Raw genomic sequence first — 14,717 nt, 5'->3', positions numbered from 1 at the left:
TCAGCCTAAAGAATGGATACTGAAAAAATAAATGCAGTGTAATAGAGATTGCATAAACTTTACAGTCTCAAGAAGAATTGATTTCAAATCCTGGCTTAATGTAATATTCAACATGCTACTTAATTTCCCCAACTTCACCTTTTCATGTTCACCCCCACCTTGGTCCAACCTCACAGTACAAGCCAACAGAATCCACTCGCCATTATGAAAGCTCAGTACATCTCACCCTGCATCTTGGCAGAACTGTTCCAGTCACAGAATCACTCACTACTAGTTTACTGTGAAGCTAAACCTTATACCTCAAGAGGACCATCCTTGCTGGCATTGAGCAATGATTCAGGGGGAAAGTTAAAGTTAGGTCAGGAAATACCAACTGATGCTAAAAATAACTTATGTTGCTTAGGCATTAATCAGAAACAATAAGGAAAAGACTGGCCTTTACTTCGTTTCCTCTTTCTCATCAAGCTCTCCATTGCTGCTCATTTTAATCTGGTTTTACCCATTTAAGAACAGTTGTTGCAGGATCACACACTGTAAATTGTATCAGTGGACTCACCTAGCGTTGGGTTGGCTCATGCGCCCACCTTTTTGGGAACAGCCACCAAATCACGTAACGTGGGCTCTCACTGAGCAAAACATCTGCTATGTTTAGAATGGCTTCTAGCGAAGATGCATCCTGTCCATTATCATCTTTGTGTAACAGATGAAGAAACAGGCACTGCATCAGAAGGTTATTAACCTGCCTAAATCGCTCCCATGTGTTCTGAGATGGAACTGAACTAAACTGAACTCTCTATTCCTCATTAACATAGTCAACTCCCCATTAACAACCATGTTGCAAGGTTGGGCAGAAAGAGGAAACAGAGAAAGAACGGTAATTACAGAGAGGTTGTTTTTTCCTTTCTTTCTACAGATTACTAAAACATTCGAAGAGTCAAATTTAAGAAGCCAGTTCATCAGAGCTCATGTTGTCGGACTGAGGTGAGTGGAAATACAACAAAAAATATCTATAAGCATAGATACAACTTGGTGCATTTGATTTTGTTCACAGCATAGATAATGAATGAGACATTCACACAATGTGTTGCAATATTATGAAAATAGTATCATGGAAAGTTTAAAAACCAATGCCAAAAAACAAAACATGTCATACGATCTACTTACTAATGTAAATAACCATATTACTTCAGTTCTTGGTGGGAAAAGGAGGAAAGGGTAGAGAGAGAGTTGGGTGAAGGTACAGCAACAGGGTTATTCTATTATATAACTCCAGGGGATACTATTCACAATGCAGTCTATGTAGCAAACAATGCCTTGTGGAGATGTGCAGTGTTGTGGTCCTGGGCACGATTGGAACACTAAACCAACACCAAAAATGGCTTTTTGGGTTTTGTCTGCCTGGAATGCTATAATATAAAGGATGCTGTGGCCAAACACAGATGTGTCTGCTATGAATTAATAATAGGCGAAGTAGGGCTTCCCTGGTGGCGCAGTGGTTGAGAGTCCGCCTGCCGATGCAGGGGACGCACCGGTCCGGGAAGATCCCACATGCCGCGGAGCGGCTAGGCCCGTGAGCCATGGCCGCTGAGCCCGCGCGTCCGCAGCCTGTACTCCGCAATGGGAGAGACCACAACAGTGAGAGGCCCGCATACCGCAAAAAAATAAATAAGTAAATAAATAATAGGCGAAGTAGCAGCACACAAGCTAGTTATTTGCCATTCTTACCTTAGTTGAATATGGACTTATCCTTGTGATGTGATGTGATATTCCTACCAACTAAAAGAGCCACCCTTACTGACCCTAACATAAATATCTCAAATGTCCATATTGCTCAATCCTTCAACTAATATACAAAAGCTCTTCAGAGGGAGAGAAATTATACTATTTCTTTCTCAAATACTAATACCACAAGAAAATTATTTTTTCTTATTCTCGGAAGAGTCACCTAGTTAAGTACCCAGGAGCATAGAGCTCTGGTCAGTTAAGTTTTGCTGAGGAGTTCAAGAAGAATCCATAGGAAGAGCATTTTCCAAAATGCATTTCAGTCAGTTCAGTGCACATTTACCTTAGTACTTTCTTGAGAAATTCTCTGTACCAGCCACGAGCTTGCAATACTTGTAGGACTGAATCTGCATGTTTTTCTCCTTTTGTTCACTTCCCACTTACTTCTCATTTCACTGCAGTCTGGCTTCTGACCTCACCACAAAATAGTAATTGCTCTTGCCAAGTTCAGCAATGACATCTGAATCACAAACTCCAAAGAAATTATATCAGTCCTCTTCTTGGACCTCTCAACAGTATTTAACACTGTTGAGTTGTCAATCCTTTTTGAAATAGTACCATCCCTTGGTTTCTATGACCCTATACACCCCTGATTTTCCTTTTATCTCTTAAGTTATTCCTTCTCAATTTTCTTTGTTAGTTCTTATTCCTTCTCTTCCTCAAGTGTTGTCAGACTGTGCTGTAAGCCTCTCATCTTCTCAGTTCACGCTGAAGCTCCTTTTAGGGGCTTCATTGCCCCTATATGCTAATTATTATTAAAGTTGTATCTCTGGGCTAGTCCTCTCTTCTCATCTCGAGATGTGAATATACACAGCCGTCTACTTAACATCATATGGCTATCTTGGACAGCTCAACTTTAATAAGTCCAGACCAGAACCTATCATTTCTCCCCCACCAAATATGTTACTCTTCTAGTATTGCCTACCTCTATCAATGGTGTCACCTTCAACCCAGATGCTCAAGAAAGAAATATGAGTTATCTCTAAATTCCTATCTCTCCCTCAACCCACACATCCATCCATCTAACCTTCACAATTCTATTTCTTAATTATGTTTAAGATCCATAACTTCAAACACACTGCCCTCAATCATCTCTCTCCTTGTCTATGAACAGCCTTCTAATGAGTCTCCTTTCCTGCAGTCTTGCTCCACTCCACATTCTACATAGCAACCAGAAAGATTTCTTGAAATGAAATGCTAAACATAGTATTTGCTTAAAGTTCTTCTAACTGCTATTCCTTACCCTTATGATATGTCAAATATCATATATAAACATGTATATGTGCATCAGATATATGTATTCTTGATATATATATATGTCTCCTTTTATATACATATATATATATATATATATAAAACAAAGTTTACTAAACCTTCCTATATAGGGTTTTCTCCTACCATCTCTATTTCTGGGGTAGTCTTTTACTACTCTCTACTTTGTTATTTACTCACAAGTCCCACTAGGCTGTTTTCAGTTCTCCACTCTAACCTCAAGATCTTCTTATATAAACTATTCCCTCTGTCTGAAATACACATCCACACACACACACCACTTTTTCCCCTTCCCCTTCTGTTTTAAAATATACTGCATCAATAGAAGATTTGAGGTACAGTAAGGCCAACAAATCAGGAGATGATGACTTTTGAAAAGAGAGTTTGTTACTCACAGTTCCCACAAGGAAGGTAGGTACATGACTCTTATAGAGTTGTTATGAAGATCAAATAAATGAAGTATAAAACACAGTCCTGTTTGAGTACCTATTTACATGTTTATCATTCACTAAAGATACCTCTTCTTTGAATTGCATATTCATCTTTTCTGGTTTTTTTCTATGATTTGTCTTTTTCTTATTGATTTGTAGGAGTTCTGTGTCTACAGGAGGTACCAAACAATTGTTACTTTCAGTTGCAAATATATTCTCCCTATCTATAGCATTATCTTAACACTTTGTATATGCATCTTTTGTTGTAGAAAATCAGTTGCAAAAGGTCTTACTTAAGAAATCCTTTATCATCTTGTATATAAAGAAAATCTCCCATATTGACTATAAATTTAAAATTTTTGCTGTTCCTATTCAAGTGCTTTGTTTGTGTGTGACATGAGGAAGATTTTTAATTTTTTACATAAGTTATTCTCCTTCAGATTTGTGATACCACTTCTATAGTATATTGTTTACATACGTCTATGAGTCTGTTTCTGGATTCCTATTAGACTTAATTATAGGAATTCTGTTCCTTCCAATCAAGCTTAGTAATTATGTCATTCAAATAAAACCTAGCACTATGGATTTGCCTATTTCTCCTTGTTCAATATATTTTGAGCACATATTATCAAGCACCTATATGTTTAGAATTATTATATCTGCCTCATGAACTATTTCTTTTAGCAAGGTATTAATCCTTTTTATCACTAATTAATGTCTTTCAATCTTAAAATCTCTTATATCTGATACTATTATGCTACACTGACTTTCTTATGGTTCTTTTTACAACATACCTTATCTTCATTTTCAACATTCATATGTCCTTACAGGTTAGATTTTTCTCCTAAAACAAGAAGACAGCTAGATTACATTTTCAAATGCATTCTGACCATCTTTGCCTTTAACTAGAGAGTTTAGTCAGTTTCAATTTATTGTGATGATAGTTACATTTGGATTTATTTCCTCCATATTATCTTATGTTCTTCATCCTGGTTTTTCTAATGCTTTTTTCTACTATCTTGCCTTCTCTTGTATGACTGTATTTTCTTCAGTTTTTTTTCGTTTACTAATTTACAAGTTCTACATTCCATTTATCTTATTTTAGTGATTATTCTTAAAAAATTCTTACAAACAAGGAGAGTTGGTTTAATCCACTACCCTTCTTCCAAATAATACAGGAAACTTGGAACTGTTATTCACGTATTACTGATGTTTTAGTTCAACCTTATTTGTAACACCTGCAAATAAATCACTGTAATTATACTGTCAATATCATTTTATTAATTTTTTTAAGTAAACATCTTATTTTGGAATAATTTTAACTTTACAGAAAGACAATACAGAACGTTTCTACATACACTTCACCTAGCTTCCCCTAATGTTAACATCTTACATAACTATGGCACATCTGTCAAAACTAAGAGATTAACATTGGTACATTATTAGACTCTGATTTACTTCGTTTTCACCAGTTCTTCCACTAATGTCCTTTTTTTCCATTTCAGGATCCAACCCAATATACCACATTACATTTAGGGTGTTTTTTTTTTTTTAACATCTTTATTGCAGTGTAATTGCTTTACAATGGTGTGTTAGTTTCTGCTGCATAACAAAGCGAATCAGCTATAGGTATATATATATATCCCCATATCTCCTCCCTCTTGAGTCTCCCTCCCACCCTCCCTATCCCACCTCTGTAGCTGGTCACAAAGCACAAAGTTGATCTCCCTGAGTCATGCAGCTGCTTCCCACTAGCTATCTATTTTACATTTGGTAGTGTATATAGGTCAATGTTACTCTCTCACTTCGTCCCAGCTTACTCTTCCCCCTCCCCGTGTCCTCAAGTCCATTCTCTATGTCTCTGTCTTTATTCCTGTCCTGCCCCTAGGTTCTTCAGAACCTTTGTTGTTTTTTGTTTTTTTTTTTTAGATTCCATATATATGTGTTAGCATACGGTATTTGTTTTCCTCTTTCTGACTTACTTCACTCTGCATGACAGACTGGGTCCATCCACCTCACTATAAATAACCCAATTTTGTTTCTTTTTATGGCTGATTAATATTCCATTGTACATATGTGCCACATCTTCTTTATCCATTCATCTGTCGATAGACACTTAGGTTGCTTCCATGTCCTGGCTATTGTAAGTAGTGCTGCAATGAACACTGTGGTACATGACACTTTTTGAATTATGGTTTTCTCAGGGTATATGCCCAGTAGTGGGATTACTGGGTCACATGGTAGTTCTATTTTTACTTTTTTAAGGAACTTCCATACTGTGCTCCACAGAGGCTGTATCAATTTACATTACCACCAACAGAGAAAGAGTGTTCCCTTTTCTCCACACCCTCTCCACCATTTATTGTTTATAAACTTTTTTATGATGCCATTCTGACCAGTGTGAGGTGATACCTCATTGTAGTTTTGATTTGCATTTCTCTAATGATTAGTGATGTTGAACATCTTTTCATGTCTTTGTTGGTAATCTATATATCTTCTTTGGAGAAATTTCTATTTAGGTCTTCTGCCCATTTTTGGATTGGGTTGTCATTTTTTGACATTGAGCTGCATGAGCTGCTTGCATATTTTGGAGATTAATCCTTTGTCAGTTGCTTCATTTTCAAATATCTTCTCCCATTCTGAAGGTTGTCTTTTCATCTCCTTTATGGTTTCCTTTGCTGTGCAAAAGGTTTGAAGTTTCATTAGGTCCCATTTGTTTATTTTTGTTTTTATTTCCATTTCTCTAGCAGTGGGGTCAAAAAGGATCTTGCTATGATTTATGACAAAGAGTGCTCTGCCTATGTTTTCCTCTAAGAGTTTAATAGAGTCTGGCCTTACATTTAGGTCTTTAATCCATTTTGAGTTTATTTTTGTATACGGTGTTAGGAAGTGTTCTAATTTCATTTCTTTACGTGTAGCTGTCCAGTTTTCCCAGCACCACTTATTGAAGAGGCTGTCTTTTCTCCATTGCATATTTTTGCCTCCTTTATCAAAAATAAGGTGACCATATGTGCATGGGTTTATCTCTGGGCTTTCTATCCTGCTCCACTGATCTATATTTCTGTTTTTGTTCCAGTACCATACTGTAGCATTGTATGATTGATTACTGTAGCTTTGTAGTATAGTATGAAGTCCAGGAGCCTTATTCTTCCAGCTCTGTTTTTCTCTCTCAAGATTGCTTTGGCTATTCGGGGTCTTTTGTTTTTCCATACAAATTGTGAAATTTTTTGTTGTAGTTCTGTGAAGAATGCCATTGGTAGTTTGATAGGGATTGTATTGAATCTGTAGATTGTTTTCGGTAGTATAGTCATTTTCACAATGTTGATTCTTCCAATCCAATAACATGGTATATCTCTCCATCTGTTTGTATCATCCTTCTTTCATTAGTGTCTTACAGTTTTCTGCACACAGATCTTTTGTCTCCTTGGGTAGGTTTATTCCTAGGTATTTTATTCTTTTTGTTGCAATGGTAAATGGGAGTGTTTCCTTAATTTCTCTTTCAGATATTTCACCATTAGTGTATAGGAATGCAAGAGATTTCTGTGCATTACTTTTGTATCCTGCTACTCTACCAAATTCATTGATTAGCTCTAGTAGTTTTCTGGTAGCATCTTTAGGATTCTCTATGTATAGTATCATGTCATCTGCAAACAGTGACAATTTTACTTCTTCTTTTCCGGTTTGGATTCCTTTTCTTTTTCTTCTATGATTGCTGTGGCTAAAACTTCCAAAACTATGTTGAATAATAGTGGTGAGATTGGGCAACCTTGTCTTGCTCCTGATCTCAGAGGAAATGGTTTCAGTTTTTCACCATTGAGAACGGTGTTGATGTGGGTTTGTCCTATATGGCCTTTATTATGTTGAGGTAAGTTCCCTCTATGCCTACTTTCTGGAGAGTTTTTATCATAAATAGGTGTTGAATTTTGCCAAAAGCTTTATCTGCATATATTGAGATTATCATATGGTTTATATACTTCAATTTGTTAATATGGTGTATCACATTGATTTGCATATATTGAAGAATCCTTGCATCCCGGGGATAAACCCCACTTCATCATGGTGTATGATCCATTTAATGTGCTGTTGGATTCTGTTTGCTAGTATTTTGTTGAGGATTTTTGCATACAATGTTCATCAGAGATACTGACCTGGAATTTTCTTTTTTTGTGACATCTTTGTCTGGTTTTGGTATCAGGGTGATGGTGCCTCGTAGAATGAGTTTGGGAGTGTTCTCCCTCTGCTATAGTTTGAAGAGTTTGAGAAGGATAGGTGTTAGCTCTTCTCTAAATGTTTGATAGAATTTGCCTGTGAAGCCATCTGGTACTGGGCTTTTGTTTCTTGGAAGATTGTTAATCACAGTTTCAATTTCAGTGCTTGTGATTGGTCTGTTTATATTTTCTATTTCTACCTGGCTCAGTCTTGGAACGTTGTGCTTTTCTAAGAATTTGCCCATTTCTTCCTGGTTGTCCATTTTATTGGCATAGAGTTGCTTGTAGTAATCTCTCATGATCCTTTGTATTTCTGCAGTGTCAGTTGTTACTTCTCCTTTTTCATTTCTAATTCTGTTGATTTGAGTCTTCTCCCTTTTTTTCTTGATGAGTCTAGCTAATGGCTTAACAATATTCTTTTTCTTCTCAAAGAACCAGCTTTTTGTTTTACTGATCTTTGCTACCGTTTCCTTCATTTCTTTTTCATTTTTTTCTGATTTGATATTTATGATTTCTTTCCTTCTGCTAACTTTGGGGGTTTTTTGTTCTCTAATTGCTTTAGGTATAACTTTAGGTTGTTTATTTGAGATGTTTGTTTCTTGAGGTACAATTGTATTGCTATAAACTTCTACCTTTGAACTACTTTGCTGCATCCCATAGGTTTGGGGCAGTCGTGTTTTCATTGTCATTTGTTTCTAGGTATTTTTTGATTTCCTCTTTGATTTCTTAGTGATCTCTAGGTTATTTAGTAGTGTATTGTTTAGCCTCCATGTGTTTGCATTTTTTTAACAGTTTTTTTCCTGTAATTGATATCTAGTCTCATAGCGTTGTGGTCGGAAAAGATACTTGATACGATTTCACTTTTCTTAAATTTACCAAGGCTTGATTTGTGACCCAAGATATGATCTATCCTGGAGAATGTTCCAAGAGCACTTGAGAAAAATGTGTATTCTGTTGTTTTTGGATGGAATGTCCTCTAAATGTGAATTAAGTCCATCTTGTTTAATGGATCATTTAAAGCTTGTTTTATTTATTTTCATTTTGGATGATCTTTACATTGGTGAAAGTGGGGTGTTAAAGTCCCCATTATGATTGTGTTACTATTGATTTCCCCTTTTATGGCTGTTAGCATTTACCTTATGTATTGAGGTGCTTCTATGTTGGGCGCATAAATATTTACAATTGTTATATCTTCTTCTTGGATCGATCCCTTGATCATTATGTAGTGTTCTTTTTTGTCTCTTGTAATAGTCTTTATTTTAAAGTCTATTTTGTCTGATATAAGAATTGCTACTCCAGTTTTCTTTTCATTTCCATTTGCATGTAATATCTTTTTCCATCCCCTCACACTCAGTCTGTATGTGTCCGTAGGTTAAGTGGGTCTCTTGTAGACAGCATATATACAGGTCTTGTTTTTGTATCCATTCAGCCAGTCTATGTCTTTTGGTTGGAGCATTTAATCCATTTGCATTTAAGGTAATTATTGATATGTATGTTCCTATTACCATTTTCTTAATTGTTTTGGGTGTGTTTTTGTAGGTCTTTTCCTTCTCTTGTGTTTCCTGCCCAGAGAAGTTCCTTCAGCATTTGTTGTAAAGCTGGTTTGGTGGTGCTGAATTCTCTTACCTTTTGCTTGTCTGTAAATGTTTTAATTTCTCTGTCAAATCTGAATGAGATCCTTGCTGGGTAGAGTAATCTTGGTTGTAGGTTTTTCCCCTTCATCACTTTAAATATGTCCTGCTACTCCCTTTGGGCTTGCAGAGTTTCTGCTGAAAGATCAGCTGTTAACCTTAGGGGGATTCCCTTGTATGTTATTTGTTGCTTTTCCCTTGCTGCCCTTAATATTTTTTCTTTGTATTTAATTTTTGAAAGTTTGATTAATATGTTTCAGAGTGTTTCTCCTTGGATTTATCCTGTATGGGACTCTCTGCAGTTCCTGGACTTGATTGACTATTTCCTTTCCCATGTTAGGGAAGTTTTTGTCTATAATCCCTTCAAATATTTTCTCAGACCCTTTCTTTTTCTCTTCTTCTTCTGAGACCCCTATAATTTGAATGTTAGTGTGTTTAATATTGTCCCAGAGGTCTCTGAGACTGGCCTTAATTCTTTTTATTCTTTTTTTTTTTTATTTTGCTCTGCAGCAGTTATTTCCACTCTTTTATCTTCCAGGTCACTTACCCATTCTTCTGCTTCAGTTATTGTGCTATTGATTCCTTGTAGAGTATTTTTAATTTCAGTAATTGTGTTGTTAATCACTGCTTGTTTGCCCCTTAGTTCTTCTAGATCCTTATTAAATGTTTCTTGTATTTTCTCCATTCTGTTTCCAAGATTTTGAATCATCTTTACTATCGTTACTCTGAATTCTTTTTCAGGTAGACTGCCTATTTCATAATCATTTATTTGTTCTATAGGTTTTTACCTTGTTCCTTCATCTGTAACATATTTTTTGTCATTTCTTTTTGTTGTTGTTGTTTTTTTGATGGGTGGTGCTGTTTTCCTGTTTTTCTAGTTGTTTGGCCTCAGACCTCCAGCACTGGAGTTTGCAGACAGTTGGATATAGCTGGGGTTGGTGCTAAGATGAGGAACTCTGGGAGATCTCACTCCAATTAATATTCCCTGTGGTCTGAGGTTCTCTGTTAGTCCAGCGGTTTGGACTCAGAGCTACCACCACAGGAGTCTGGGCCTGACCTCTGGCCTGGGAACCAAGTTCCCACAAGCTTTGTGGCACAGTAGAAAAAAAAAAAAAGCGAGAAAAAAGAAAAAAGGAGCAGTACAATATCAAAGAATAAAAAACAAAATAAAATCAGAAAGATAAAAAATATATTAGGAAAAATAAAACTATAATGGGAACAACTGCAACAAGGTAAAATAAGACCACAACAGAAAAAAGGAAACAAAAAGTGGGCGGGGGAAGTAAGCCAGACGGAGAGAACAATAACAAAGCTTAAAGAATAAGATAAAGTTTGAAAAATAAAATATTTGTTAGGAACAATAAAAATATAAAAGAATCAACAACAATGAATCAACAAGGTAAATCAGAACCCCAATCTAAAAGAGGAAAAAAGAAAAAAAAAAAAAGCCTTGGCTATGGGGGTGGAGTTTAGGTGGGGTGGAACTTAGGCAGGGGCGGCGTTCAGTGTGGGGCAGGACCTAGGCGGGTGGGGGGTGACGTTTTTGCGTGGGGCGGGACCTAGGCTCAGGACCCACGTAGCTGGAAAAAGTCCTGGGGGCGGGACCTAGGCAGGGCAGAATTCAAGCATGGGGGGCACAGGGGGTCTCTGCTTAGGACCTCTGTGGAAGGGGAGAAGCAGCACGTGGAAAGGAGGGTCTCCAGAGTGTGGGGTTCCAGAGTTTAGAGGTAGGCCCCTGGGTGAGGGTGTGTGGGTAGGGTTTAGGCCCAGTGCGTCGGAGGGGGTCTCAGAGGGGGTCTCCCAGTGTAGAGGTGAGGCCCTGGATGGGGGTGTAGGAGCAGGGCTTGGTCTCTGCGCAGCAGGAGGGAGGCTCCGAGGGCAGAGGATTAGGCCGGGGAGCCCAACAGGCTCCCCAACTGCTCAGCTGACAGGGGAAGCACTGGCTGTGTTCCCTTCTGTTCCTTCACACCACTCCCCAACCATCTCCCTCAGGGTCTCCCCCATTGCCACTGGACCCCTAACCATGGGTGGGTCCTGCTGGATGTAGGAACTCCTCCCCTCCCCCAGCCACCCCTCAGGGGTTCCAGTCCCATAGGTCTGGCCTTTACTTTTGCTCCCCCTTCCCTCCCTCCCACTCCCTCAGGACCACATGGCTAAAGGGGGCCTCCGTGGGCAGAGGATCAGGCTTGGGATCTCAGCAGGTTCCTGGGGGCCCAAGTGGGCATGGGAAACCTGGCCATGCTCCCTTTTGATCCTCTGCCCTCCCAATCGTTCCCCAATTTCCCCCTTTTCCCCTCCCCCAGCCGCCCCTCAGGGGCACCAGTCCCGTCCTGCCTCCACTTCTCCTCCCCCTTCACTCCCCGCAGGCCCCACGTCCTACCCAGTGCCTGGGGGTTCCTACCGTCCCCTTAGGTGTCCACAGTACCCCACCAGTGCCTGGTAGGTGCCCCAGTTGTACGAGACGCAAATTCCACGTCCTCCTAGTATGCCATCTTGACTCCGCCCCCATCAACGGCTTTTTAGATTACCAGTTTACCATTTTCTTTGTTTCCTATGTCTTCCTGTACCTAACAACCAACCTTCTTCTGGGTTCAATTTCCTTCTTACTGAAGTACTTCCTTCATAAATTCTTTAACAAGAGTACATGAACAATAAACTACACTTTTATTTAGTTTTGTTTTTGTTGTGTTGCATGAAAGGTCCTTATTTTAGCCTCATTCTTGAATAATACTTTAGTGTGGATATAAAATTCCAAGTTGATAGCAATTTTCTCTCAGCATTTTGAAAATACAATTATATACTGCCTTTTATCACTGCTATTAAGAAATTGTCCTTCACTCAAAACTTTCTTTGGTAGCTAGTTTTTTCTCTACTGTTTGAAAATCTTCCATTTGCCTTTGGAGTTCAGAGTTTTATTATGATGTATCTGTGTGTTTGTGTTGTTTTATTGAGTATGCTTCAGACTCATCTCGATCTGAGGCTTAATGTCTTTATTAATTCCGGATAATTCTCATTATCTCTTGTAATACTGCTGCTCCTTTATTTTTCTGTGCTCTTCTTTAACATTTCACTAAGTAAACTTTGAGATGTCTCCTGTCTCTTAGCCTCTATTTGATCTTTTTCATACCTTTATCTATGTTACATTCTGTGTGATTTCATCTCTTTCAGTTAACCAGTTTCTCTTCAACTTTGTCTACTATTCTGTGTAACTCATCCATCAAGTTTTCATTTCAATTAAAAAGTATGTTTGACTATGTTTACCTGTCTGTTTTGAAAAAGTACTATACTTTTCTCATATTTATAATTCCCCTTTAATGTCATTTGTCATTTCAAATTTACTTACCTGAATATCTGTTAATTTTATTATGTGGACTTTTTGAGGATGCTCTTCTTATTCTGATTCTAGCTCGTGATGTATTGTTTACCATTGAGGTTGTATGCTTATCTTTAATCTCACTTTGTAATTGGGATGCTATGCAGTCTGGATTTAATATACATACCTCCAAAGCATTTGCTTCTATCAGATACTCTAGGAGGATTGGCATCACATGGACCATTTTTTGGTTAATTTCTTAGATTAAAGTGTCTGGGACCATGCAGGTGGTATTAATGTAAATCCAAAACTTTCATGAAGTCAGGTTCATGATTATGAATTCTCAGGAGAACCTTTTTTCCATCCAGACCTGGACCTCTGAGACAACTAAACTTTTTTTTCTTTTATGATGTGAGTTCTTCTTCTTTCTAAACTATGCTTTCACTGAATGCCTAGTTCTTTGAGAAACCTAGCCTTATTCTGGAACCTCATGTCCGTCTCCCTATTTTTTACTAGCCCATGACCTCATCTCCAGTATCTATTAATGCTGAAACACAAAACAATTGCAATTCTAATGCTTACCATGTAATATTCATATTCTTTTATTTTTAGTCTTCTAAGATTTCCCTTATTTTCACAGGAGCCCAACTTTGCATTTCAAATAGAATTTATTATATTTTCGCTAGCATTTCTGGTTGTTTTATATGAAAAGCTTCTTTAAATTATTTAGGTTTTCACGTTGCTAGAAATGTAAGATGTAATTATTTATTCAGTGTCTGCTTCTTCATCTAAACTGCCCTATTCATGAGAATGGCAACTGTGAATCTTGGTCATAGCTAATTTCTGAAACTAAGAATAACGCCCAGCACAAAAAAGGTGCTTATTTAGTATTTATCTAGTAAATATTAAATTAATATCTGGGGTGAATATTATGGCAAAATTAGCAATTGAGATGAGAGGAGAAAGCCTAGAATATGAGAGCATCAAAACCAAATGTGCCTAATGCACATTCATTTTCAGAAAAGGAGAGTGCCAATATTAGGTGGAGGAAGTGATTTACATGGTAATTTACATGGAAGGAAATGGATATTATATCGATTTTAGAGAATTATAACCTTTAGCCAAATTATCAAGGTTCTTGTGAGAAATATCAACAGTTAATCGAAACAGAGATAAAAATCTTAACGTATGACTACAGAAGTTAAAATGTGCTTTTGTAGCCAGATAAGGGGGTGTAGGTACTAGAAAATTAACTTGAGCCTATAAGTCACATAAACTTGGAAGTTCATCTCTTTATAAGTTTGTTTAATGACATAAGTGGGGTTTTTTGAAGATTTGTGAAGTCTAACCATAGCTAATACTTACAGCATACTTACTGTATGCTATGTACTCTTCCCAAAAGTCTTACATATGTTAATTCATATAATCTTCATAATAACCCATTTTAATGTGAGCATACAGGTACAGAAAGATTAAGAAACAAAAAACTTACCTAAAGTCCAACAGTAAATAGCAGAGCTGGTGTTCAAACTCTGCCATTCTGACTTTAAAACAAGCTATCCTGAATGGTGGGTACAGTGTACTATGCACTGAAATCTAGTGTTTGTGGGGTAGCAATGTGATATATCATTACATACAGAAACACTGTTATGTGAATCTGTTCTAATGTTAAATTTCTTAAGTAATGTTTTTAATGCTTAATCAAGAAGAGTATATAAAAAGAACGACAGAAAATTATCATAATTATACATTTTAAAAAATATCTTTATGGTTTTTCAGGCAAAGTGGTAGTAATGTGATAGGAGATACTGTCATGAAATTTAAATTCGCCAGGAATAGCAATGAACCATCAGTGAAAAGGAAAATTCAGTCTGTTTTACAGCAAATGCCGAATAACCCTGGAAACTTGACAATGAACGCAATTGACTTAAAACGCAAGTATCATTTTTTTAGCCATTTCATTTCAATATATCTCTCTACCAGTTCTAATTCATGTTTCAATTTAATGAGAGACTGACTTTTTCCCTTGGAATTAAACTTTATGAAAACAATGTATTATGACGCTAACTATAATATATAG

At 37.2% G+C, this 14,717-nt stretch overlaps 1 protein-coding gene and 1 long non-coding RNA gene across 7 annotated transcripts in view; one reads left to right on the top strand and one right to left on the bottom strand.

Moving 5' to 3' along the window:
* Positions 1-14,717, bottom strand: part of LOC109548823 (uncharacterized) — a 199,662-nt gene that overhangs the window by 49,358 nt on the left and 135,587 nt on the right. The gene's annotated exons all lie outside the window — the stretch shown is intronic.
* Positions 1-14,717, top strand: part of TMPRSS11D (transmembrane serine protease 11D) — a 69,396-nt gene that overhangs the window by 40,473 nt on the left and 14,206 nt on the right. Inside the window, exons 4-5 of the mRNA XM_019928096.3 lie at positions 914-981; positions 14,417-14,571. Of these exons, the coding sequence (XP_019783655.1) occupies positions 914-981; positions 14,417-14,571 (223 nt within the window). The remainder of the gene's footprint in view (positions 1-913; positions 982-14,416; positions 14,572-14,717) is intronic.

The sequence above is a fragment of the Tursiops truncatus genome, chromosome 5 (genome assembly GCF_011762595.2).
Source record: "Tursiops truncatus isolate mTurTru1 chromosome 5, mTurTru1.mat.Y, whole genome shotgun sequence".
In the NCBI taxonomy this organism is placed as follows: domain Eukaryota; kingdom Metazoa; phylum Chordata; class Mammalia; order Artiodactyla; family Delphinidae; genus Tursiops; species Tursiops truncatus.
This window is presented reverse-complemented; position numbering and strand designations above follow the sequence as displayed.